The 27,299-nt window shown below is 37.2% G+C and overlaps 2 protein-coding genes across 6 annotated transcripts in view; one reads left to right on the top strand and one right to left on the bottom strand.

Annotated features, from left to right (window-relative positions):
- Positions 1 to 536: 536 nt before the first annotated feature.
- On the bottom strand, positions 537 to 5,956 carry med7 (mediator complex subunit 7). Of its 4 annotated transcripts, none has more exons than XM_062999859.1 (2): positions 5,772 to 5,954; positions 537 to 2,038 (listed from the first exon to the last, which is right to left on the bottom strand). In XM_062999859.1, exon 2 carries the CDS (start codon positions 2,027 to 2,029, stop codon positions 1,298 to 1,300), a length of 732 nt encoding a protein of 243 aa, XP_062855929.1. In that variant the 5' UTR covers positions 2,030 to 2,038; positions 5,772 to 5,954; the 3' UTR covers positions 537 to 1,297. The 4 variants fall into 4 exon arrangements, 3 of the variants coding, with proteins under 3 accessions (XP_062855929.1, XP_062855928.1, XP_062855930.1); XM_062999858.1 differs by lacking the exon at positions 5,772 to 5,954 and adding an exon at positions 5,625 to 5,723; XM_062999860.1 differs by lacking the exon at positions 5,772 to 5,954 and adding an exon at positions 2,515 to 2,870.
- A 4,102-nt stretch (positions 5,957 to 10,058) lies between these two features.
- itk (IL2 inducible T cell kinase) overlaps positions 10,059 to 27,299 on the top strand; it is a 29,407-nt gene continuing 12,166 nt past the window's right edge. For both annotated transcript variants that reach the window (XM_062999856.1, XM_062999855.1), the window contains exons 1-7: positions 10,059 to 10,196; positions 10,494 to 10,598; positions 15,337 to 15,418; positions 15,535 to 15,660; positions 15,754 to 15,791; positions 19,781 to 19,932; positions 23,328 to 23,393. In XM_062999856.1, coding sequence (XP_062855926.1) covers positions 10,059 to 10,196; positions 10,494 to 10,598; positions 15,337 to 15,418; positions 15,535 to 15,660; positions 15,754 to 15,791; positions 19,781 to 19,932; positions 23,328 to 23,393 — 707 coding nt within the window. The remainder of the gene's footprint in view (positions 10,197 to 10,493; positions 10,599 to 15,336; positions 15,419 to 15,534; positions 15,661 to 15,753; positions 15,792 to 19,780; positions 19,933 to 23,327; positions 23,394 to 27,299) is intronic.

Below are 27,299 nucleotides of genomic sequence, written 5' to 3'. Positions count from 1 at the left end.
ATTCAAAGTCCAAACATGTGGGGGTGGGGTGGGGGGTTAACGAGGGGTTTACTTTAACGGGGTTTTACTTTTAATGTTACACAAGCTCAGCCGGAAACCGTGTCATTCCGACATCTTCCCTACACACTCGCTCCCTGCGCCCTATAGTGCACTTAACATTCTTAAAGGGCCGGACAATATATTTGTAATTCACATTACACGACAGATGCCTTAGAAAACAACTTTTTTTATTTTTTCTTAGAATAGCTCTTTTTTTTTTTTTTTTTTTAAGGAAAAATAGTTCTTGTGTAAAGCTTCCCCAGCATGAATATTAATAAAAGTGCCTGTAAAAAAAATTGGAACATGTAGCTTTGTCTCAGAAGTGTCTTTTTGTTATTACCTTATGGGATAAAAAAATATCGAGATATATATCGTATATCGCCGTTCAGCAAAAAATATCGAGATATTATTTTTGATCCATATCGCCCAGCCCTACTCCGAGTACATTTTAAATGAGTTACTTGTAATTCATCTAATAGATATAGACATACAGTAGATAATACAATGTAATAGTACTTTTAATTCAGTACAATATTTTAGTACTCTTTCCACCTCTGCTTATATGATTTTAAAAGGTCACACTTAAGAATGATGAAATGAAGTAAAATAAAATGACATTTTTAAAAATTGCACAATCACTTTATCCTGGTTAGGGTCGGGGCAAGAATGACTGAATCCCCTGGCCAGAGCTCTAATCAATCGCAGGGCTTCAGCCACCCCGACCTCAGACACAGCCTTTCTGCTTAGAAGCTCGACTGGCCAATAGCGCTGGGCTAGCGTAATAGACTTCTGCACCAACCAAATAATTGGGTAACAAGGTTATAATACCACGAAAACTTAAAACCACTGCACCTCTAATTTAACATATTTTAGAATACCAGATAAAACTCATGGTACAAAAAGCAGGGATCAAACCTAGAACCCTGGGACTGTGTGGTACCAACACCACCTTCAGTGCTTTATCTCTAAGTAAATAATTCAATAAAATTATTGTGGATTATTGATGGATTTATTGAATTATTTATTTATTACAGAATATTAAAGTAAGCACTTTACCCTGGTCAAGGATGCAGTATTCCAAAGCATATTCCATAGACAATCGATTCAATGCAGTTAATACACTCTAAATAGGGCACTGATCGATAACAGAGCTTGATAAATGATAAGATGAATATTTTTTTATATTTTATTTGTCAATTTTTGTATTCAATAACCCAACTGCCCCATTCACCATAGTCAAACTATCCAAAGATGCTCTTCAAGTCATCTCATCAATTATACTACACATTGCAGCATCTTTGTCCCACACTTTCTCCATCCTAGTGGACTGTACATTTTTGTCCGTTTGTCCTGCTACACAGCTAACACCGACCTCCTCCACATCTATGGGCTCAGTTTTGAGCCTGATGTCCCCTGCTAAACCTGAGATTCCTGCTCCTCCAATGCTAGACGAGTCAGACTGGGGCAAATCATCAGGCAGTGAGGCGAGGCAGCTCTGGATCATCTCCACAACCCGCTCCAGGTGCTTCTGAAAGCGCTCGGCCGTCTCCATTCTCTGCCTCTTCTGCACCTCCATCATCACACGCAACGTCTCGCGTGCCTGATGCGGTCGGTACTCGTTAATCAGGTGGTGCATGTGTACAAACAAAAGTTTCATGTCCTCCAGTTTCTCCTCCCGCTTAATGCTACCTGGGCTCTTAATGAGGATGTCCAGCAGGTCCAGAAAGTTGACCAGAATGGACATGTTGAGCTTCTTCAGCTCCCGCTTGTGGTCGAACTGCACGGGGTGCAGACGCTCGATGCCCTGGCTTTCCAGGGGGCGAATGATCAGGTCGTCACACTGGAACGGATTGCCAAACATCATGTAATTGTCCCGGATGGGAGGGGGTGGTTTAGGGGCCAGTCCTTTCCGTATGTTTTCATCCGTGTATTCCTTGATGTACTGCATCGGTGGCAGCGGCAGGGCGCTGACCTGCTGTGGCTCACCCATTTTGAAAATCTAGTGAAAAGGAGAAATCAACCTGATTAGATAAGTTGTTGATAAGAAGCACTGGACAATTTATATTCTAATTTATTAATATCACAACAGTTTTCTGAAGAAAATTAATACTGTCCATTGTTGGCGACTTTATATCTGCATTGTTACCCACTGCACAATGTAGCTGATCATTCTGTTTTCCTAATCACCTTTTTTCTATTTAAAATGTTTAATAAAAAGCTAGTTTTAATAATATTGCTTCACATTAGGGCTGGGACGTTTTATATGTCTGTGGCTTGTTGTACTGTCATAAGTACATAGAATATAAAAAAAGTTTCAAATCTGTTACCCCCTTAAATCTCGCGTGACCAGCCACTGTTTTATCACGCAACGAGATCTGACCTGCACATCAGTTCAGCACGGCAGAATGCCTAGTTCACACTACACGATTTTTGCACTGATTTTCGCTTGGCGACGGGTTTACCTGTTAGATTTACCTGTTCGGGAGGAACTCGGTGTTCGCTTGGCGATCAAAACTCTGCTCTCATCAATGTGTGAAACAGCAAGGGGAAACACAGGGGAGAGGTTGTAAACAGGTGGGGCAGGGGCGTAATATAGTTTCTATCAGAATACATCAGCACACACACAAGTTTTACAGTATTTCTGACCTTATCGTTCTCTACAAAACAAAATATTTATTAACCTCCAACTTACAACAGAACAATTCCTGCTGCTTGTGTTGCCAAATCCACTCAAATTCATTTATTTTTCTGCTTGATTTTACGCTGCACATCAGCGCACAAACTTTGATCTCTCGCTACTTGTTGATGTGCATTTTTGGACGTAGTATTATTAAACTCCTCGTCACTTCTCACATTTGTTTTCGTGACAAAACGTAGTTTGGGAGAGCAGAGAAGCTCGCCTGTGATTCCAGTTGGTGATAGATCGTGAAGTGTAAAACCCCCCATCGCCTATGAGTCGTGTAGTGGCGATACCCAGCCCTAGTTTTGAGTACTATAATCTTTGCTTGGCCCCACAAAAATGACACAATATCTGATGGACTCAGTATGAGTGAAACTGTTGCAAAAAATGAATTTTTTTATTTTTATTTAATATTTGAAGATTTTACAATTACCCTTAGCTCTCCACGTTTGCAAACTCCACTGTACAAATTGACCACAGGTCTGTTGTAGAAAAGTGGACGACTTTAAATATCCCCACTTGCTTATAACGTTGAAATAGCGACTAACATGAAGTATTTACACCCTGTGAGACACACCGGAATCCACTGTTTTAATTATTAATTATTATTAATTATAAGCTTCTTTCTTGACTGTCTATAGAGGAATCATGTCCTATGTGTGCATATGTGGATTGTTACTGTGTTCGTAATGTCGCTCCACCGTTTACTTGTTTGCAACAGCCGTGGCTCGACAGACCGTAGTGTACATAGTGTTTTAGTTTGTTCTAAACTGCCAACGTGGCGGCACGGTGGGTAGCACTGTCGCCTCACAGCAAGGAGGTCCTGGGTTCGATCCCCAGATGCAGCGGTCCGAGTTCTCCCTGTGTCTGCGTGGGTTTCCTCCGGGAGCTCTGGTTTCCACCCACAGTCCAAAAACATGCAATTAGGTTAGGTTGAAGATACTGAATTGCCCTATAAGTGAATGGGTGTGTGTGTGGGTGTGTATGTGTGTCTGCCCTGCGATGGACTGGCGCCCTGTCCAGGGTGTTACTGTGTGCCTTGCGCCCATTGAAAAGCTGGGATAGGCTCCAGCACCCCCTTGACCCAAATTGGATAAGCAGTTAAGAAAGTGAGTGAGTACACTGCCAACACGGCTCATTTCTTTGCTAGGTTCTTCCATTGCATATTGGTCTTCCACTCTTCATCTTCCATCTGTTTTTGTTTATTTTTTTCATATAGAGGAACCCTTTCTCACCTGTTAACACGGCCATGCTAATGCTACCTGGCTAACTAGTGAGCACGGCGCTCCATAGCGCTTTTAGTGGCAAACAGTATTATATGATTTGCAGCCTACTGAAGCCTACAGCTGTAGTATTAACTGTGCTATGGTATGGCAGTATACCGAATGTACCATTATACCACCCAGCACTACTTAATATTACTCTTATCTAAATTTTTTCTAAATAAATGTTAAAATGCATATCCCATATTAATAAAGTATATTTACAAAACTAGCCTTTCCTACTCTTAACATTAAAGCCATAACGTTAAAACCACCTCCTTGTTTCTACACTCTATTACACTTGTTTCTCCATTTTATCAGCTCCACTTACCATATAGAAGCACTTTGTAGTTCTACAATTACTGACTGTAGTCCATCAATTTGTCTGCATGCTTTGTTAGCCCCCTTTCATGCTATTCTTCAATGGTCAGGACTCTCCCAGGACCACTACAGAGCAGGTATTATTTGGGTGGTGGATCATTCTCAGCACTGCAGTGACACTGACATGGTGGTGGTGTGTTAGTGTGTTTTGTCCTGGTATGAGTGTATCAGACACAGCAATGCTGATGAAGTTTTTAAACACCTCACTGTCACTGCTGGACTGAGAATAGTCCACCAACCAAAAATATATCCAGCCAACAGCGCCCCGTGGGCAGCGTCCTGTGACCACTGATGAAGGTCTAGAAGATGACCAACTCAAACAGCAGCAATAGATGAGCGATCGTCTCTGATTTTACATCTACAAGGTGGACCAACCAGGTAGGAGCTTCTAATAGAGTGGACAGTGAGTGGACACGGTATTTAAAAACTCCAGGAGCGCGGCTGTGTCTGATCCACTCATACCAAGTCAGTGTCACTGCAGTGCTGAGAATGATCCACCACCTAAATAATACCTGCTCTGTGGTGGTCCTGTGGGGGTCCTGACCATTGAAGAACAGGGTGAAAGCAGGCTAATTACAATTACAGTCAGTAATTGTAGAACTACAAAGTGCGTCTATATGGTAAGTGGAGCTGATGTGTGTTCGAATAATAATAATAATACATTTTCTTTGGTATTATGAGAGATTAAGTGTAGAATTTATGATAAAACAAATGTAAATTTTATCGATTTAAAATTAAATCCACAATACAAAACGCGCAAAATATAAGGGGTCTGAATACTTTTGGAATCCAGTGCGCGCATATATAATGTGTAAATACGGTGTCTGCTAAATTCAGACAATATTCAGACCCCTTGACGTTTTAAACACTTTATTTTAAATGAATATAATTACCATATATATTATAAAGCTGATATTATATAGCTGATACATCACATTGCTAGTCACATTCTCTAATTCAAAGGTAAGGTAATATGTTACTCAAATGGCTAGCCAAACATAGCAATAGCATATCTAGCAACGAGTCTTTGATATAGTTAGAACTAGTTAAATAAATTAATTTTTTTTTTTTATAATAACAGCTACATAACCCTATTTACTTAACTATAATAACACTTTATAAAAAATATCAGAGCCGAGAGCTAGCTAATTAGCTCAGAGCATTACCCGTTCACTCCTACAATGCTAACCGGCTAGCGTTATACCAAATTAGTAAAAACAAACTACTGGTAATACTATATTTTAAATAAAAGTAATACATACCTCTGTACAATCAGTAACCGTGTTATTAATTATTAAAGCTCATTACAAAAGGTAAATAAACAGGCATATCTGCTCACACCGCGCTAAACTTACTCTATGAATTGGGGTTGCTAATATCAGACTAAAACATGCAATACCGCCACCTACCCAACCGAGGGGTAAATAAAGCTGAAACTCGTGTAGGGGAGAGCAGGGTTGGTTTGACAGGTTCGCTTTGTTGTACAGTACATTCCTTCATTAATTGTCTGTTTTACCACTGCTTTATCCTTTTCAGGGTCGCGGTGGGTCCAATTCACTTGGTAAAATGTAAGAAACACCCTGGACAGGTCGCCAGTTCATCACAGGGCAAACACACACGTCTATGGACTGTGGGAGGAAACCAGAGCTCCCAGGGGAAACCCACACAGACACAGGGAGAACATGCAAACTCCACACAGGATCCAGACCGCTCCACCTGGGAACTGAACCCAGGATCTTCTTGCTGTGAGGTGACAGTGCTACCCATTGTGTCATCCTCATTTACATTCACTCAAAGTTAAAATACCTATATTTACTATATGGGGGGAAACATGCAGCACTAACAGAATGGAAGAAGGTGAAAATACAGTACAGAAGCAAAGAAGAACAAAAAGAAAGAAAGAACAAAAGAGAGAAATGAGAAATTAGCAGACAAAATGACTGAATAAGAGGAAGCAGACATGAAACAACATTTTTTTTTAAAGTTTTAAAACAAAAGGAAATTAAAGATCGGTAAAAATAAAACAAATAAATTTAAAAGAAAATGGTAATAAACAAAAGAAAATAGGCAAATATTAAAATTTGTTAAAAAAAGAGAGAGAAAGAAAATAAATGACATGAAAAAACAAAAACGGAGAAACAAAGCAGAAAAGGAGGAGGAAACAAAACTAAGAAACAAACAAAAAAAGAAAAAATGAGAATGACTCTAAAACAATAAGAAACTTATCAAATACAAATATTGAGAAGTTAATTAGATAATTTTAATTCAATAAATAAAAGTAAAGCCAAAAAATATATATATATTAATTAGGATTTTAATGTGGTGTTTCACACACTTTGGTTGCAGTGGCGAGATTCAAACATGGGTGTCTACACAGACACGTTTGGCTATGTCTGGGGTGTGGGCTTGGCTGAAACCCTGTCCATGGGTTCATGCCCTGCACCCATTGATTCTGGATAAGACCGGTAACTGTGACACGGATCAGGATAAAGCTTTTTATGATAGTTTATTCTATACCTGTTGGAAACAGGTGTGGCTGAAATGTCTAATCTCAAGTTTACTTTTAAAGTTTGGTGATGTATAAGCCATACTGCTTATATTTACAGTATATATATATATATATATATATATATGTATATATATATATATATATATATATATATATATACAGTGTATCACAAAAGTAAGTACACCCCTCACATTTCTGCAGATATTTAAGTATATCTTTTCATGGGACAACACTGACAAAATGACACTTTGACACAATGAAAAGTAGTCTGTGTGCAGCTTATATAACAGTGTAAATTTATTATTCCCTCAAAATAACTCAATATACAGCCATTAATGTCTAAACCACCGGCAACAAAAGTGAGTACACCCCTAAGAGACTACACCCCTAAATGTCCAAATTGAGCACTGCTTGTCATTTTCCCTCCAAAATGTCATGTGATTTGTTAGTGTTACTAGGTCTCAGGTGTGCATAGGGAGCAGGTGTGTTCAATTTAGTAGTACAGCTCTCACACTCTCTCATACTGGTCACTGAAAGTTCCAACATGGCACCTCATGGCAAAGAACTCTCTGAGGATCTTAAAAGATGAATTGTTGCGCTACATGAAGATGGCCAAGGCTACAAGAAGATTGCCAACACCCTGAAACTGAGCTGCAGCACAGTGGCCAAGATCATCCAGCGTTTTAAAAGAGCAGGGTCCACTCAGAACAGACCTCGCGTTGGTCGTCCAAAGAAGCTGAGTGCACGTGCTCAGCGTCACATCCAACTGCTGTCTTTGAAAGATAGGCGCAGGAGTGCTGTCAGCATTGCTGCAGAGATTGAAAAGGTGGGGGGTCAGCCTGTCAGTGCTCAGACCATACGCCGCACACTACATCAAATTGGTCTGCATGGCTGTCACCCCAGAAGGAAGCCTCTTCTGAAGTCTCTACACAAGAAAGTCCGCAAACAGTTTTCTGAAGACATGTCAACAAAGGACATGGATTACTGGAACCATGTCCTATGGTCTGATGAGACCAAGATTAATTTGTTTGGTTCAGATGGTCTCAAGCATGTGTGGCGGCAATCAGGTGAGGAGTACAAAGATAAGTGTGTCATGCCTACAGTCAAGCATGGTGGTGGGAATGCCATGGTCTGGGGCTGCATGGGTGCAGCAAGTGTTGGGGAGTTACATTTCATTGAGGGACACATGAACTCCAATATGTACTGTGAAATACTGAAGCAGAGCATGATCCCCTTCCTCCGGATACTGGGTCGCAGGGCAGTGTTCCAGCATGATAATGACCCCAAAGACACCTCTAAGACGACCACTGCTTTATTGAAGAGGCTGAGGGTAAAGGTGATGTACTGGCCAAGCATGTCTCCAGACCTAAACCCAATAGAACATCTTTGGGGCATCCTCAAGCGGAAGGTGGAGGAGCGCAAAGTCTCGAATATCCGCCAGCTCCGTGATGTCGTCATGGAGGAGTGGAAAAGCATTCCAGTGGCAACCTGTGAAGCTCTGGTAAACTCCATGCCCAGGAGAGTTAAGGCAGTTCTGGGAAATAATGGTGGCCACACAAAATATTGACACTTCAGGAACTTTCACTAAGGGGTGTACTCACTTTTGTTGCCGGTGGTTTAGACATTAATGGCTGTATATTGAGTTATTTTGAGGGAAGAATAAATTTACACTGTTATATAAGCTGCACACAGACTACTTTTCATTGTGTCAAAGTGTCATTTTGTCAGTGTTGTCCCATGAAAAGATATACTTAAATATCTGCAGAAATGTGAGGGGTGTACTCACTTTTGTGATACACTGTATATATATATATATATATATAGATATATATAGATAGATAGATAGATAGATAGATAGATAGATAGATAGATAGATAGATAGATAGATAGATAGATAGATAGATAGATAGATTCTTTATTGATCCTTTGCAGGAAATTTCTTTGTTACAGCAGCTCAGACAACAGTCAACAACAACTTCTTGTATACATACAACATTAACTTACAGTGCAAAAACAAGCAATAAGATAAAAATGTACAGTATGGTACTATATACATGTAAACTTTTTATGGTGCATGCATAGCATACAGAAGTAAGTATTTCTTATAAATGATTTATTTGAATTATTGTGAACTGTTAAACAGTCTGATAGCAGTTATAAGAAAGGATTTTCTGTAACGTTCAGTCCTGCATTTAGGAGGAATCAGTCTGTGACTGAAGGTGCTCTGTCGAAACACCTCCAGGGAGTGAAGTGGGTGTGAATGGTTTTTGATAATTGAGTTAAGCTTTGTGAGCATTCTTAACTCTGCTACCTGCTGAACTGAGTCCTGTTCAGACCCCACTATGGAGCTGGCCTTTTTGATCTGTTTGTTTATTCGGTTTGTGTCCATTGTTCTAGCACTCTCACCCCAGCAAACCACTCCAAAGAAAAGAGCACTGGCCACCACCGACTGATAAAAGGTGCACAAAAGGGGCTTGCTGATGTTAAAAGATTTCAGCCTTCTTAAGAAGTACAGTCTGCTCTGCCCCTTTTTGTACACCGTCTCCATGTGTGTAGACCAGTCCAGCTTGTTGTCCAGCTGAACTCCAAGGTACCTGTAGCTGGGTACAAGTTCCACCTCAGTTCCTAGGATAGTAACTGGCTCAGGATCCCTCCTCCTCCTTCTAAAGTCCACCACCATTTCTTTGGTTTTTGTGATGTTTAGTTGTAGGTGGTTGTTGCTACACCAGTCCAAAAAGTCTTTAACCGTGCCCCTGTATTCCTGCTCACATCCTGCCTTAATACAACCCACGACTGCTGAATCGTCTGAAAACTTCTGGAGAAAACATTTGTCTGAGTTATATTGAAAGTCCGATGTATACAGCGTAAACAGGAAAGGCATGAATGGATGGATTATCAATTAGCTAAAATAATTTATGAATAGAATGGCCTTGTCCACCTTTATGGAATAAAGACAGCAATATGAGAGTAACAGCAAGAGAGATAGCGAGAGAGAGAGAGAGAGAGAGAGAGAGAGAGAGAGAGATTCTATCAGAGGAAATGGTTTATGGTTTAGGCAATGCTTTGACTCCGGAAACACCACACCACCTGATGCTCACATATCAACCTGTAACTAAGCCAGACAGTATACAGTTCACACCAGCATGCATAGAGGACAGCAGCACTTTCTCAGCACCTTCAATTTAACATGTACCCACGGGTTATATTAAAGGGAACCCTGTACAAGAAATCACAGCAGAAGAGAAGAACGTCTCCATGCAATTACAAGGAAAGATATTTTGTGTTAAACACTCAGAGTCTTACTTACTCTGAACGTCGACCTGGGGTAAGTAGATTTAAACTGAGCTTGATGAAGTCTGTACTTATCATATCATAGTGGATTCATTTCTTTAAGCTTGATCAAAAAGTACACTTTTTTCAGGTTATTTGCAATGAACTTGCGACATCAGGGTGTGTTCATGTTAAAGCACAACTTACTGTTACAAAATTTCCCTGTATTGCATGAAAATTTCCTCAGTTAAACTGAGAAGCTTTAAGGTTGCGAAATAATCTCTGCAAAGTCAACAGTTGATGCATAAAACAAAAGAATAATGTATTTTTTTATCATTGTTTTTTTTTTTAGAAAAAGCCGGCTGAGAAAGGCTGTATTGAACTATCTCGGATTAAATGTGTGGAAATTGTGCGCAGTGATGTTCCCATCCCCTGTGAATATAAATATCCTTTTCAGGTGAGAATACTGTACATAAGTGTTTTTCTTTCTAACATCTTAACAGTAATCATTGTGATGTGGCTAACCAAAATAATATTCAACAATACATATTCAATTCATTGTTAATATAATCCTACCCCATTTTTTATGTTTTATCTGGTCAACTTCATTTTGTTTAATAATAAACATCCATTCCTGCATTTTAGGATTGCAACACATTCCAAAAAAGTTGGGACGGTAAAACATTTACCATTTTGTTAATACGCCAATTACTTCTCACGACACTTAAAAGACGTTTTGGCACCGAGCAATATAGTGTTTGAGGTGTTAAAGTCTTAAGATGTACTGAAAACAGTACTGGATTGTTACTGTAGCATATTTTGTTTGAAAATTCTCCACACATTCTCTATTGCGGACAGGTCAGGACTGCGGGCAGACTTTTTCTTTCGTAGCCATGCCTATATAATGTGTGCAGCATGTGGTTTTGCGTTGTCTTGTTGAAAAATGCATGGACGTCCCTGTAGTTTTCTGCATTAATGCTGCCATCAAAGAAGTGTAAATGACCTTTGCCAAGTGCACTGACACAGCCCCATACCATGACAGACCCTGGCTTTTGGACTTGTCATTGCTAACAGTCTGGATGGTCCTTTTCGTCTTTGGTCCGGAGCACACGGCATCCATAATTTTCCAAAAAAAAAGACCTGGAATGCTGATTCATCTGACCACAATACACGTTTTCACTGTGTGATGGTCCATCCTAGATGCCTCAGAGCCCAGAGAAGTTGATGCTGCTTCTGGACATGGTTAACATAAGGCTTTTTTTTGCACAGTAAAATTTTAAGTAGCATTTGTGCATGTAACTCTGTATTATAGTGTCTGACAAAGGTTTGCCAAAGTAATCCCTCACCCATGTGGTTATATCAGCTATTGTTGAGTGGCGGTTCTTGATGCAGTGCCGTCTGAGGGATTGAAGATCACGGGCGTTCAGCTTAAGCTTGCGTTCTTGGCCTTTACGCTCTGAAATTCCTCCCGATTCCTCGAATTGTTTAATGATATTATGCACTGTAGAGGGAGAAATATGCAAATCCCTTCCAATCTTTCATTGAGGTACATTGTTTTTAAACATTTTAATAAATGTTTTTCTTTCTTGACAAACTCTTTGCTCGTTGAAGACTCTTTTGCTAGATACTGCTTTTGTACTAAATCATGATTACAATCACCTGTTTGAAATCACATCATTATATATATATTTTTTTACCTCATTACTAGCCCTAAATTGCCCCCATGCCAACTTTTTTTGGAATGTGTTGCAGGCTTGAAATACAGGAACGGATTTGGAAACAAATTAATTGAAGCCGACCAGACAAAGCATGAAATATGTAGTTTTTATTTTATTTTTTTAATGCAAAAACTACATTATACATGCAGCCCAATTGACTATTCAGCCCTTCCCCAAATTGGTATTTCAGTTTCTTTTGTTTCGACATCTTCCTTTAGCTTGCAACACATTGACTGTTCCAGATCACACTGCTGTTTCCCTCATTTCACTTCTTTCTAAAAAAAGCCACACTGTAAGCCCGGATAAGTTCAATCTACTTAAAAAAGTTAAGTAATGTATAATGAAAACTTGAGTTAGCATAACTTAAAACATTAAGTTATTACACCTAAAAGGCAAGTTGATTAAACTTTCTTTTTTTTGTTATACCAAACTGCTTTTCCCAATAATTCTACTTAATATCTTAAGCTCAATGGAAAAAACTATTGATTTCTTCTTAGTTTTCATGTTAATTACATTTTAAATATGAATTACAAATGTTTATAGAGAAACAGACACAATTATAAAAAAAAAATTCTTTATTTCACTTCATAAGTATTTACTTAAAATACAACATGTCAAGAAAACATCTTAAAAACTGTATATAAAGTTCTGATGAAACACAAACAGCTCCTCACAGTAATCATGAACCTGTAAAACAACAAAAAGAAACAACCGAAGTATTAAAATCAACATTAACAGCATTAATTTAAGGATTAAAATAAAGCAAGCCAGCACACTCTTTGCTTCGTATGAAGGCTAGCATGCTAACATGCTAGCATGTAGCCTAAATACGGCAAATAAAGCAGCGCTGTTTGATTATTTATTTAGTGTCAACATTAAGATCATTTATTTTAAACAAAATTGTTAAGTAAAGTACAACACTTACCAAAATTAGACGGAAGATGAAAAAGCCCCATCAGACTGGTGTACATGCTACTCAAAAATAGCATAATGAGGAAGAAAATGTTTGTCCATTTAGTTTAATAAAGGTTCCACTTCACAAAAGACATTTCAGGAAGACAAGTTTACTTTTGCAAAAAGCCTTAAATGAAAAGTAAAAAGTAATTTGCAACAACAGGTTTCAAAAGTTAAAACAAATGGCTGCCTGATTCACCAACAGCAAGCTGAAAAAAGGCGGACTTACATGTAAATGGGGCGTTTTTCTGTTTAATTACCTTAACTTAACTTTTTTAAGTTAATCTGATAGAAAAGTAATTTTTTTTTGTTTAGTAAACTTAAATCTTTTAGCACATTTAAATGTGTACTCAAATTAGTACAATGTACTCCGCATTTTATAGTAGAGCAAAAAAACTTAAATAATTTATGTATGTTGTACTAAAAATGTTTGATTAAATATAAAGTCCGGGCTAACAGTGCATATTGTGTTAAAATAAAACTATATTCTAAATATTACTCATAAATGTAATGTCAATTATATTGTAATATTAATTTCTGGCAACCTATAATTTGCCCTTTTCTACTGACACACTAATTTAAAAGTCATAAACGTTTAAGCTAAACTATATAAAAATCAATCATTTCTAAGCAGTTCTTGCTGTATCACTGTTACTGTCCGACCTAACTGTACATTATAAGTTCTTACAATAGTTACTGTTGATTCAAATGTAATTCGGCACACTATTTAATATGTAGGATGGTATTTGGGACACAGCAGCTCTTCTCTGCTTTGTGCGCAGCATGTTGATGTCTTACATGTATTTCAGTTTTTTTTACTCTCTTTATTTATTCATTCAAGTTACTGTATAATAAAAAAATTCTAAACTTCTAAAAAATATTTATTTTACTAGTCCATCAATCTGTTTGTCTTTAACCAAGACGAAGAGAACAGAACACATCAATCCAGTCCTAAAATTTCTACACTGGCTTCTGGTTAGTTATAGAATAGAGTTTAAAGTGCTGCTACTAGTCTATAAATTACTGAACGAATCAGGATAGACTCATGGGCATGATCTAGCACTGTTTATAAAGACTATATTACACATCTGTTAATATTTACTATACTATTTCTATTTATCTATTTATATTTAATATACTTATTTTATATATATATATATATATATATATATATATATATATATATATATATTATTCCATATTTATCAGAGTTTGCTATATACCTGCAGGGTGGGTGGTTGAGTTCATGTCGTGGAGGCCCCCCCCCCTGCCATGGGCCCCAGTACATCTTCCCCCTCTGTAGTTACGCCACTGCGTATTACATATCTAACAATAATAAAGTTTTTTATATTACATACTACATTTTATTCTATTTAATTAATTAAATAGTGTGTACAGCATTACTTGTTTACTTTTTGCTTTGATGTATCTTGAGCTGCTGTAATAATTGATTTTCCCTATGGTATTTATAAAGTGATCTATCTATCTATCTGTCTGTCTGTCTGTCCGTCCGTCCGTCCGTCCGTCCATCCATCCATCCATCTGTTTAGAGAACATAAACCCAGTAGATCTCTTAGAACCATGGACTCAGGTCAGCTAGTCAAGCCCAGAGTCCAAACTTATCATGATGAAGCAGCATTTAGCTGTTACGCTGCATATTACTGTTACGGAACAGACTACCAGAAGATATTAGATGTGCCTAAAATGTAGAAATATTTGTTCCAGGTTATTCTTTTTTCTCCTGCTTATGATTGAGCTCTAAATTTTGCACTCTATTATTACTGCACTTTAAATCTTTATTTTAAAATCTTTATTTGTATGTTTCATCAAATCTAAGTGCACTTACTTTTTATAAGTGAATTTACTTTATTTTTTCTTTAAGTTTTTCATATTCTGGTTTTAAATTCATGTTCTTTTAATTGTAACTATATTTGCAAAAAGCCTGTCTGAGGTTCTAGATCTCAGGAATGTGTGTATGCCACTGTGTATGAAAGGTGCTACACAAATAAACCTAGGTAGCACTGTCGCCTCACAGCAAGAAGGTCCTGGGTTCGATCCCCAGGTTGGCCGGTCCGGGTCCTTTCTCTGTGGAGTTTGCATGTTCTCCCCGTGGGTTTAGTCCGGGTGCTCCGGTTTCCTCCTACAGTCCAAAAACATGCAAGTGAGGTGAATTGGAGATACAACATTGTCCATGACTGTGTTCGATATAACCTTGTGAACTGATGAATCTTGTGTAATGAGCAACTACCGTTTATGTCATAATTGTAACCAAAGTGTAAAACATGACATTAAGATGCTTATAATACAAATGATACTATATACATATACAATTGATAGTTTCTACTTATTCACTTACTAGTAATTAAAGTAAGAAAGTAATTAAAAAAAAAGAATAAAAAAAAAAAAGAACAATTAAATATGTATTTATTTATTTTTTAATTTGTTCCTAGTATAATTATATATAAACATGTGTTTAACATGTGTTTATTATCATTTATCATTATCATTTTCTTTTCCTGACAGGTCTTCTACGATAACTACTACCTCTACATATTTGCCCCAGATAACGACTGCAGGTTAAAATGGGTCAGAGCTCTAAAAGAAGGTGATCAGCTGTTCTAGACCATAACAAAACCACATGTAACCTCTACGACTGTCAGTCTGTTCGTTCGTTCGTTCCTCTGTCAAACTGTCCACCTTTTTTTTGTTTTACATTTAAAGAGACAAAAAACAACAGCCTGATTCTGAACTACCATCCTGATTTCTTTGGTGAGGGAAGATGGAGGTGCTGCCATATGACGGAAAAGCTGGCGCCCGGCTGCAGTGAATATTATCCAAGCGAATGCGGTACTTGGCATTGTTTACTAAACTGGGTTGTTATATAAAATCTGTCTAACCATGATTAAACAATTTTGTTTTTCTATTTTTTTCTAACCACAGCATCTAAAAAACCTCTCCCACCAACACCAGATCCACAGGTAAGCCAATACACTTTATACGCTATATTACCAGTAGTATGTGGACACCTGACCTTCTCCTTGTTGAATATAAATGGCCAAATTTCTGCTTCTTTAAAGGTCTCTTTTTATTAATTTTTTACATTTTGTTTTACTTGTGGCAAGATTTTGTAGTGTCTGTAATCTGCGGGATTTTGCACCTGCAAATTTAAAGAGCAATTATGAGGTCAGGACCTAATAGCCTGGCTCAAAGTCAACAGTCCAATTCATTCTAAAGGAGGTCAATGGAACCAAACCAGACAAACCAGACAAACTTGCACATCAATAATCATGCTGGAATTTGTTGCTGGAATTTAAACTTTTGTTGCCACAAAGTTTAAAACATATAACAGCTTTAATATAGTATAATGCTCTTTCAAGCAAGGGGTGTAGCTAAAAAAAATTGCTTTTATAGTAATTACTGTAATTACTGTACTCGGGTATCATATGTGTGCTTAGGTGGTTCCTCAAGTTGGCATCATTTGTCCATTTCTTAATATTTTTTTTATTTTATAATTATAATAATTTTTTTTGTTGGTTTAATTGTGTGTGTGTTTGTGTGTGTGTGTGGAGGGGTGGTGTTTTTGATTTGGAATAGTCCAAATTAAATCCTTATAATATGAGGACTGTTTTACAGAGTGCATACAATAAATTATTTTACAATAAATAACATTATAAATCAATTTATTAATAATTATAATAATTATAATAAATTACAATGAATATACAGTATATATATATATATACACATAAAAAAATATTAATTATATATATATATATATATATATTTACACCGACAAGGAATAACATTATGACCACTGAACTGACAGGTGAATTAAATAACACTGATTATCTCTTAATTACGGCACCTCTTAGTGGGTGGGATATATTAGGCAGCAAGTAAACATTTTATCCTCAAAGCTGATGTGTTAGAAGCAGGAAAAATGGGCAAGCGTAAGAATTTGAGTGAGTTTTACAAGGGCCAAATTGTGATGGCTAGACAACTGGGTCAAAGCATCTTCAAAACTGCAGTTTTTGTGGGGTGTTCATGGTCTGCAGTGGTCAGGATCTATCAAAAGAGGTACAAAGAAGGAACAGTGGTAAACCGGCAACAGGTTCATGGGTGGCCAAGGCTCATCGATGCACGTAGGGAGTAAAGGCTGGCTTGTGTGGTCTGATCCAACAGACGAGCTACTGTATCTCAGATTGCTGAAGAAGTTAATGCTGGTTCTGATAGAAAGGTGTCAGAATACACAGTGCATCAGAGTATGTTGCGTATGGGGCAGCAAAAGGGGGACCAACACAATATTAGAAAGGTGGTCATAATGTTATGCCTGATCGGTGTATACGTACATATAAATATATAACCTGTGACAAACTAAGCAACATTACACTAATTCACATTGGGCAGAATTCATATCTTGTACATTGTGCTCAAAAAGTAGCTTCATCAATGATTGAAACCTAATTTATAGCACACTATGTAGTGCAGTTACATGTAGTATGGGGGACACATCAGCTCTGCTCTGCTCTGCTCAGTGTGCGGCATGATATAGAGATTTTCATTCTGATATGATACTTGCATTTCACGATGTGCTCCTCATCCTGTTCATTCATTTTACATTCACATTCTTGCTTTTACTACTACTATTACTAAGTCAGTAAAAATGCTTTTATTGTAATGCTCTAATTGCTGAATAAAGATAACATGTATATTTGTTACATGTACATGTAGCATGAACACACAGCTGAATCTGATCTGTACTATGATAGATAATAGTTTATCTGCTGTTACTGTGTCATTTCCTACTGTAACCACTCATTTATCTGATAAAGTTAGTTAGTTAGTAACACATACTGGCATTATTCTGAGTTGTATATATTCAGTCAAGTCAGGACCGACAGACCATAAACCCCTTGAGGACCCATCCTCCCTGGGTGGCCTGAATAACAATTTACATGAATTCAGAAATATTAATAGCGCTTCTGTTTTCTGTTAAATCATTTCAGATGTTTTGGCTGTATAAAGAAAAGAAATGAAATAACACAATTAGAACCCAACAAACATTGTATAGACTGTTAATAATTCCAGAACTAAAAAAAAAAACAGCAATTATTTATCATTTAATGGTCTGCTCAACCATTTGATTGAGGTTACTTTGAGTCTAACCACCTGGGAAAAATGTAAATAAACTGTATTTAAATCAGAGATGTCCACAAGTCCGGGTCAAGTCACGAGTCTTTAGGCTAGAGTCCGAGTCAAATCACGAGTCTTTAGGCTAGAGTCAATATAATATACACAAAACATATATTGGAAATGTAGCGTAGAAATAAACAAATAATATGTAAGTTCAAATAAAAAACAACAACAGATTAGCGACTGTATTTTGCCGTTTTACTTATTGCCTTTACTTTCCTAGTCATTGTGCAAATGAATGTAATTTCTGTAACAAGAAGGTACCAATTAAAAGCTTAAACTGACGTTTTGTTTTCATTGCAAATTACGGCACAGCAGCCAAAATCCAAAACACAGCAAAAAAAATCATAACCACTGCTTACCTTAGCTTATGTTCTTCCAGATGCTATTAAATTTATAACTGTGTGTCCCATTAGGAATAAAATCCGTTAGTTTGTAAATGTGCTTATATTTAAAAACCTCCAAACTTTTCCCGGTTGTGAAGTAAAACACGAACTCGTTAGAAAGCCAATCAAGCTTTTCATTGACAATCATCTGTGTGACGTTGCAAACTGAATAAATTTAAATAACAGCATTTCTTACTAAAAATTACAATCAGAAGAACTGATTGGTTCAGAAAGCGGTTAATTCAATCATTAGCGCCAATTCTGTAGGAGCGTTTCATTCACATTAGCTGTTGCACTACATAGGGTATTCCACCATTTTAAGTTTCCAAATTGAAAGGAGGGAGCGACGCTTCATCACTACGCCGGAAGCTGGTTGGAACATTTACCCATTGTGTGCGTTGCGGGTTAAGATGGCCAGAGCATTATATGTATATATATTAAATATATATATATAAAATGACACGATCAGAATGATGTTGGATCATATATATCAGAACCAGCATTAACCTCTTCAGCAATTTGAGCTACAGTAGCTCGCTGTAGGATCGGACCACACGGGCCAGCCTTTGCTCCCCACGTGCATTAATGAGCCTTGGCCACCCATGACCTTGTCACCGATTTACCACAGTCCCTTCCTTGGACCACTTTAAATATATACTGACCACTGCAGACCGGGAACACCCCACAAGAGCTGCAGTTTTGGAGATGATCCAACATCATTCTGATCGTGTCATTTTCTATATATATTTATATATATATATATATATTTATATAACTTTATATATATATATATATAATTGTCACACGTAACTAATGTTAACACATTCTGATTCAAGTCCGAGTCCGAGTCAAGTCTGAAGTCGCTGTGTGTGTGACTTACGTGCAACCCATCTCTGATTTAAATAATCTTGTTTGGGTCGTATCTACTCTTTACTTGACGTGTGTTAAACTCAAAAATACTGGTAGATGGTCTTAATAAAACAACCTTTCTAACCTAAATGTCAGCTTAAAGCTAGCAGCTGAAAAATCATCCATGAAAGCATGACTTTTGTGATCATTTCAACTAGTTGGTAGAGGCTCATTAAAAATACTGTGTGCACTAGTAAACATTATTAATTCTTTGTTGTTGGTATAGTCCCAAGACATTAAGAAATGCAAATAAATACAATTTTAAACATCTTGGTAAGAGCATTAAAGGGTTAAGGAGAATCAGGTGAATTGTACAGGGGGTAAAGACAATCAGCTGCTAATGTTGTCAATATCAGCTGTATTTAAAACTAAACACTGCACTATACTACAGTATATCAGTCATAAATATTGAGTGTGTGATGCCTAATTGTAACTATTATGTGTGTCATTGTTTTCTTCTTTTTATTTCTGTTGTGCAGCGACGATTCTCTGACCCCCCAGAGAGAATTGTAGTCGCTTTGAAGAACTTCACCCCCCAGGAAGACACAGACATCCCACTGCACAAAGATGAGGAGTACATCGTGATTGACTGTTCAGAAACCAACTGGTGGACTGTCAGGGATAAAGATGGGTAAATATATACATAAACATTTATTAATAGTAACTACTATGAACATACGACATACACATGTCAACATTTTTATATCACAGTAATAATTATATAACAATTTTAGAATGTTCGTTAGCTCAAAATGTTTATCTGAATGTAAATACTGTAATAACTAATAGTTAAAACAATACTACGTGAGATTTTTGCTAATGTAGCTGGTGCATTTAAAATACATGTATATTCACAATATGCTTAAACTGTAATATGTTTGAATTTATTGAAATGATAGTTTTTATGGGCATATGTGACATTCAGTATGACCACAGATAGTGCCTTCATGAATAAATGTTCAATATAAAAACAAAGTAAAGTAAATAATTACTGTATTATTAATTAAATAATATAGCTAGATTATTTTAGGGTAAGATTATTTCTTACAATTCATATAGAACAAAAATAGAGAATTTTAAATGCTTCAGCAACCTTAGCTAGAATCTCACATAGAAAACACACGCACACACACACACACACACACACACACAACATTTTAACACTGGTCAAACCATTGCTGTCACTGTAAAATTACACAATAACGAAACACTCTAAGGTTCACATGTTGAGCAACTATTTCATTTGTTTTTAAACCTTGTTGTGTTTAGATTGAGACTACAACCCCAAATCAGAAAAAGTTGGGACAGTATGGACAATGCAAATAAAATAAAAATGCAGTGTTCCTTACATTTACTTTGACTTTTGTTTGATTGCAGACAGACATCTTGAACCAAAGATATTTCATGTTTCGTCTGCTCAAACTTTTCATGTCATACATCAATCATTTTTTGTAGACGCTTGGTATCCTCTGTGCCGAAACGTCTTTTAAGTGTGGTAAAAAGGAATGGCACCATTACAAAGTGGTAAATGCTTTACTGTCCCAACATGTCCTAAAATGCAGGAATGGATGTTTATTAATAAATGAAATGAAGTTGACCAGACAAAACATGAAATGTAAGAAACGGTATTGCATTTTCCATGCTGTCCCAACATTTTCTGATTTGGGGTTGTACTTATTGTACAAAAAATGATAAACCAGTAAGAAAGAAAACCTTAAACATTGTATTTACTTCATCATTGGATTAGAGCTTTTTCTATTTTCCTGTTGTTAAAAATATGTCTCATTTTACAGTAAAACTAAAAATATACCTAGTATGTGTGTATCAGTGCTAATAATTTGATAATGTAGATAAAAAGAATAAATAAATAGCTTTCATTGTAATTGTGTTTTGTAAATCTGTGTATTTCAACAGTGTTGTAAAGTGTTGCCCACAATGTTGCGTATTTAAAATTGTACAGGATTCAAATTCAGACGAGCAGGTTTTATTATTTATTTACATTTATAAATGTGTTAAAATCCATACTGTCCTCAGATTGGGGACATGGTATCAGTGGCATATAATTAGGGCTGGGCGGTATATCGTGAATATTGATATATTCGATATTACTTTTTACAAGATGTTAAAAATGGCCATATTCGATAAATCGAGTATGTCTAGGATACACAGGTTACCATTTGAGAACGTTTATAACAGAGCACAAGCGCTGCGCATAACACTCTCTCTAGCGCATGAGCGGGTGGGCGCGTGCAACCACACACATGCAAACTGAATCACGAAAAGTCCGAAACAACTCTTTTCAAACGAATTATTCATTAGGAATCAAATCAGGGTTCTGTGCTCTTATCTATGGTAAAAATTAATTCGTTTTGCTCACACAAATGAATCAGTACGTACTCAAGAGTGGTTCAAGCCTTGAAAAACAGCTGTATAAACCAATCAGAGCTTCTCGAATTCAGATTTTGGGCGGAATTTCAATCTCTCTCTTGATTGGTTGTTTCAGCTTTTTACCGGGAAAGCCGAGAGAATAAATTATTCTGGAAGTATTCTGGAAACATATAAAGTGGCCTTCAAGGGGATTATATCCCTAATGGAACAACACACGGATATAAATTTGATTTGCAATTGAAGAACAGCTGCTGTGTGGTTGATCTGGGTCGTGGTGCTGTTGTTTAAGGTGCGCTGTCATTTTGCAATGATAGCAGAGATGGGGACTCGAGTCGCACACGCAGCGACTTCAGACTCGACTCGGACTCATTTCAAATGACTCTGACTCGACTCGTGAATCGCAAAAAATGAGTTCTGGACAACAAAAGTCAGCATTAGTTACGTGTGACAATTTTATATATATATATATATGATCCGACATCATTCTGATCGTGTCATTTTCTGCTCTCTAATAACGCTCCGGTCATCATCTTAACCTGCAACGCACACAATGGGTAAATGTTCCAGCCAGCTTCCAGCGTAGTGATGAAGCGTCACTCCCTACTTAAAATGGTGGAATACCCTCCACAGTAACAGATAATGTGAAGGAAACGCTCTTACAGAATTGGTGCTAATGATTGTAAGAACCGCTTTCTGAACCAAACAGACATTCTGATTGTAATTTTTAGTAAGAAATGCTGTTATTTGCATGTATTTAGTTTGAAGCATCACACAGATGATTGTTCATGAAACGCTTGATTGGCTTTCTAACGACTTCATGTTTTACTTCACAACCGGGAAAAGTTTGGAGGTTTTTAATTATAAGCACATTTACAAAATAACGGATTATATTTCAAATGGGACACACGGTTATGAATTTTATAGCATCTGGAAGAACATAAGCTAAGGTAAGCAGTATTATGGATTTTTTGCTGTGTTTGGGATTTTGGCCGCTGTGCCGTAATTTGCAATGAAAACAAAACGTCAGTTTAAGCTTTTAACTGGTACTTAGGAAAGTAAAGGCACTAAGTAAAACGGCAAAATACAGTCGCTAATCTGTTGTTGTTTTTTATCTGAACTTACATATTATTTGTTTATTTCTATGCTACATTTCCAATATATGTTTTGTGTATATTATATTGACTCGTGACTTGACTCAGACTCTAGCCTAAAGACTCGTGACTCGACTCGGGCTCATATCTTTAAATGATAGCAAAGCATTATCAAATATTGGACTTTTTTGGGATTTTTTGATGCACTTACATTTGAAGTATAACAGATAGCATAAATGTGATTGTGAGATTCTGCTGGTTTGTTTGAATACAAATACAGCCTGTAATAATACAAAATATAAACACTGTAATTCTGTCAGAATTGATCACGACTACAATGTTTTGTGTTTTTAAGATAAGCTAAAATATGGGCAGTGGTCTGCCATTGTACTTTAAGTTGACATTATATCGTATCACGTCGTATATCGCCACTTCTCAAAAGCAAATCGAGATATGAGTTTTTTAGTCATATCGCCCTGCTCTACATATAATGATACCTGTTTATAAAGATTTGTAAAGCCATCTCTCTGTTTCTGTCTCCTTACAGTAATGTTGGGACTGTGCCTTGCATTTATATTGCAGAGAAACCTACAAACAACCTTGAGAAATTTGAGTAAGTATATTCTTATATTTTTGCTTATATTGTAATGCACACAAAACATATTTAAAAGCTATTTTATATATAATTTAATGTTCCATTTACGCCACTTTTGAAAATTTGAGCACAGTTTTTTTATTTAATTTTTAGTTTGCAATTACTCGATATAGTAGGTCCAAAAGCTGTAAATAGAAACCAAAGCTTGAGCTTAAATATAAAAAGAATTTTTTATTTAATGCAAGTTTTATGTATACCTTATTCATTTTAATTCATTTCCGAAATGCAAGATTTCCAGCACATACGGAGCTGTGAAAAGAAGGTGACTTCTTATTCTGAGTCACTTCTGTCACTGAATACACCGATCAGCCATAACATTAAAACCATCTCCTTGTTTCTACACTCCTACACTGTACAATTACTGACTGTAGTCCATCTATTTCTCTACATATTTTTTAGCCTGCTTTCACCCTGTTCTTCAATGGTCAGAACCACCACAGGACCACCACAGAGCAGGTATTATTTAGGTGGTGGATCGTTCTCAGCACTGCAGTGACACTGACATGGTGGTGGTGTGTTAGTGTGTGTTGTGCTGGTATGAGTGAATCAGACACAGCAGCGTTGCTGGAGTTTTTAAATACGGTGTCCACTCAGTCTCCACTCTATTAGACACTCCTATCCAGCTAATCCACCTTGTAGATGTAAAGTCAGAGACGATCGCTCATCTATTGCTGCTGTTTGAGTTGGTCATCTTCTAGACCTTCATCAGTGGTCACAGACTGCTGCCCACGGGGCGCTGTTGGCTGGATATTTTTGGTTGGTGGACTATTCTCAGTCCAGGAGTGACAGTGAGGTGTTTAAAAACTCCAGCAGCGCTGCTGTGTCTTATCCACTCATACCAGCACAACACACACTAACACACCACCACCATGTCAGTGTCACTGCAGTGCTGAGAATCATCCACCACCTAAATAATACCTGCTCTGTGGTGGTCCTATGGGGGTTCTGACCATTAAAGAACAGAGTGAAAGCAGTCAGTAATTGTAGAACTACAAAGTGCTTCTATATGGTAAGTGGAGCTGATAAAATGGACAGTGAGTGTAGCAACAAGGAGGTGGTCATAATGTTATGCCTTATCGGTGTATGTTACATTAAATTATTTCAGATCATTAAACAAAACATGTGAATACAAAAATATAATATACATTAAAACACATACACACCTGTACTACCCTTGTGAGTAAGAATTTGTTCCCTTACCCTATTAACTGAAGTAATACGGTAATAACTGCAACGCAAACTTTCTGTAAATTACTGTCTTCTGCATCACTGTGGAATTTTCCTGCCCACTCTTCGCTCACTTATCTTTTGATTTTGAGTTGATTGTATCAGAATTAACAGTATGCAAAACTAAGCACAAACAGGTTAAACTAGTAAGCAAATAAAAAAAAAACTTTAGTTTACTGCCACATTTTATCAATGAATTGATTAAAAGCTTCTCAGATCTAAATGCAAAACATTATAAAGCACATTAGTTAATACTTCACACCTAAACTAAAACCAACATCAAGATATAATAAAACTATCGTACAATGTCGTACCTGTTAGTCCTATAATGTTAAAACACCTCTGCTATATCAGTTAGTGGAATATGTGTATGTATCATTTTACACTGATGTAATAAGGGGGGGCATTTTGAGCCTGTCTGAATGTATTTGGGGATGAGGCCCCCCATTATGATCATGGCCTTACTATTTTAGATGTATTACTGATGCCACAAAGCAATATATATATACTGTACATATATATATATATATATATACACACAGTATGTATGCACTCCTTTTTACATTGTTATTACAGTGCATTACATCATATTTGTGTATGAATATATGTAATGTGTCTGAAAAAATGTATGCATGTGTATAAACATGTACACATGGGCGTACACACACACACACAAACACACACGTACATATATTATTACATGAGTGCATATTATAGATAGATAGATAGATAGATAGATAGATAGATAGATAGATAGATAGATAGATAGATAGATAGATAGATAGATAGATAGATAGATAGATAGATAGATAGACTGAGAGTTATAAATATATATATATATACAATTACTTTTTTTACATAGTTTAATATAACCGTTTAATATATGTATATATATATATGTACTGTATATATATATATGTGTGTATATATATATATATATATATATATATATATATATACAGTGTATCACAAAAGTGAGTACACCCCTCACATTTCTGCAAATATTTCATTATATCTTTTCATGGGACAACACTATAGACATGAAACTTGGATATAACTTAGAGTAGTCAGTGTACAGCTTGTATAGCAGTGTAGATTTACTGTCTTCTGAAAATAACTCAACACACAGCCATTAATGTCTAAATAGCTGGCAACATAAGTGAGTACACCCCACAGTGAACATGTCCAAATTGTGCCCAAATGTGTCGTTGTCCCTCCCTGGTGTCATGTGTCAAGGTCCCAGGTGTAAATGGGGAGCAGGGCTGTTAAATTTGGTGTTTTGGGTACAATTCTCTCATACTGGCCACTGGATATTCAACATGACACCTCATGGCAAAGAACTCTCTGAGGTTGTGAGAAATAGAATTGTTGCTCTCCACAAAGATGGCCTGGGCTATAAGAAGATTGCTAACACCCTGAAACTGAGCTACAGCATGGTGGCCAAGGTCATACAGCGGTTTTCCAGGACAGGTTCCACTCGGAACAGGCTTCGCCAGGGTCGACCAAAGAAGTTGAGTCCACGTGTTCGGCGTCATATCCAGAGGTTGGCTTTAAAAAATAGACACATGAGTGCTGCCAGCATTGCTGCAGAGGTTGAAGACGTGGGAGGTCAGCCTGTCAGTGCTCAGACCATACGCCGCACACTGCATCAACTCGGTCTGCATGGTCGTCATCCCAGAAGGAAGCTGACGCACAAGAAAGCCCGCAAACAGTTTGCTGGAGACAAGCAGTCCAAGAACATGGATTACTGGAATGCCCTGTGGTCTGACGAGACCAAGATAAACTTGTTTGGCTCAGATGGTGTCCAGCATGTGTGGCGGCGCCCTGGTGAGAAGTACCAAGACAACTGTATCTTGCCTACAGTCAAGCATGGTGGTGGTAGCATCATGGTCTTGGGCTGCATGAGTGTTGCTGGCACTGGGGAGCTGCAGTTCATTGAGGGAAACATGAATTCCAACATGTACTGTGACATTCTGAAACAGAGCATGATCCCCTCCCTTCGAAAACTGGGCCTCATGGCAGTTTTCCAACAGGATAACGACCCCAAACACAACCTCCAAGATGACAACTGCCTTGCTGAGGAAGCTGAAGGTAAAGGTGATGGACTAAACCCAATTGAGCACCTGTGGCGCATCCTCAAGTGGAAGGTGGAGGAGTTCAAGGTGTCTAACATCCACCAGCTCCGTGATGTCATCATGGAGGAGTGGAAGAGGATTCCAGTAGCAACCTGTGCAGCTCTGGTGAATTCCATGCCCAGGAGGGTTAAGGCAGTGCTGGATAATAATGGTGGTCACACAAAATATTGACACTTTGGGCACAATTTGGACATGTTCACTGTGGGGTGTACTCACTTATGTTGCCAGCCATTTAGACATTAATGGCTGTGTGTTGAGTTATTTTCAGAAGACAGTAAATCTACACTGCTATACAAGTTGTACACTGACTACTCTAAGTTATATCCAAGTTTCATGTCTATAGTGTTGTCCCATGAAAAGATATAATGAAATATTTGCAGAAATGTGAGGGGTGTACTCACTTTTGTGATACACTGTATATATATATATATATATATATATATATATATATATATATATATATTACATAAGTGCATATTATAGATAGATAGATAGATAGATA

The sequence above is a fragment of the Trichomycterus rosablanca genome, chromosome 8, assembly GCF_030014385.1.
Source record: "Trichomycterus rosablanca isolate fTriRos1 chromosome 8, fTriRos1.hap1, whole genome shotgun sequence".
In the NCBI taxonomy this organism is placed as follows: domain Eukaryota; kingdom Metazoa; phylum Chordata; class Actinopteri; order Siluriformes; family Trichomycteridae; genus Trichomycterus; species Trichomycterus rosablanca.
Note: the sequence above shows the minus strand (reverse complement) of the source record. Positions and strands in the feature narration are given on the sequence as shown.

Excerpts from the sequence above, each read along its gene's own strand:
- med7 (XM_062999859.1), bottom strand. The coding sequence starts at position 2,029 with ATGGGTGAGCCACAGCAGGTCAGCGCCCTGCCGCTGCCACCGATGCAG.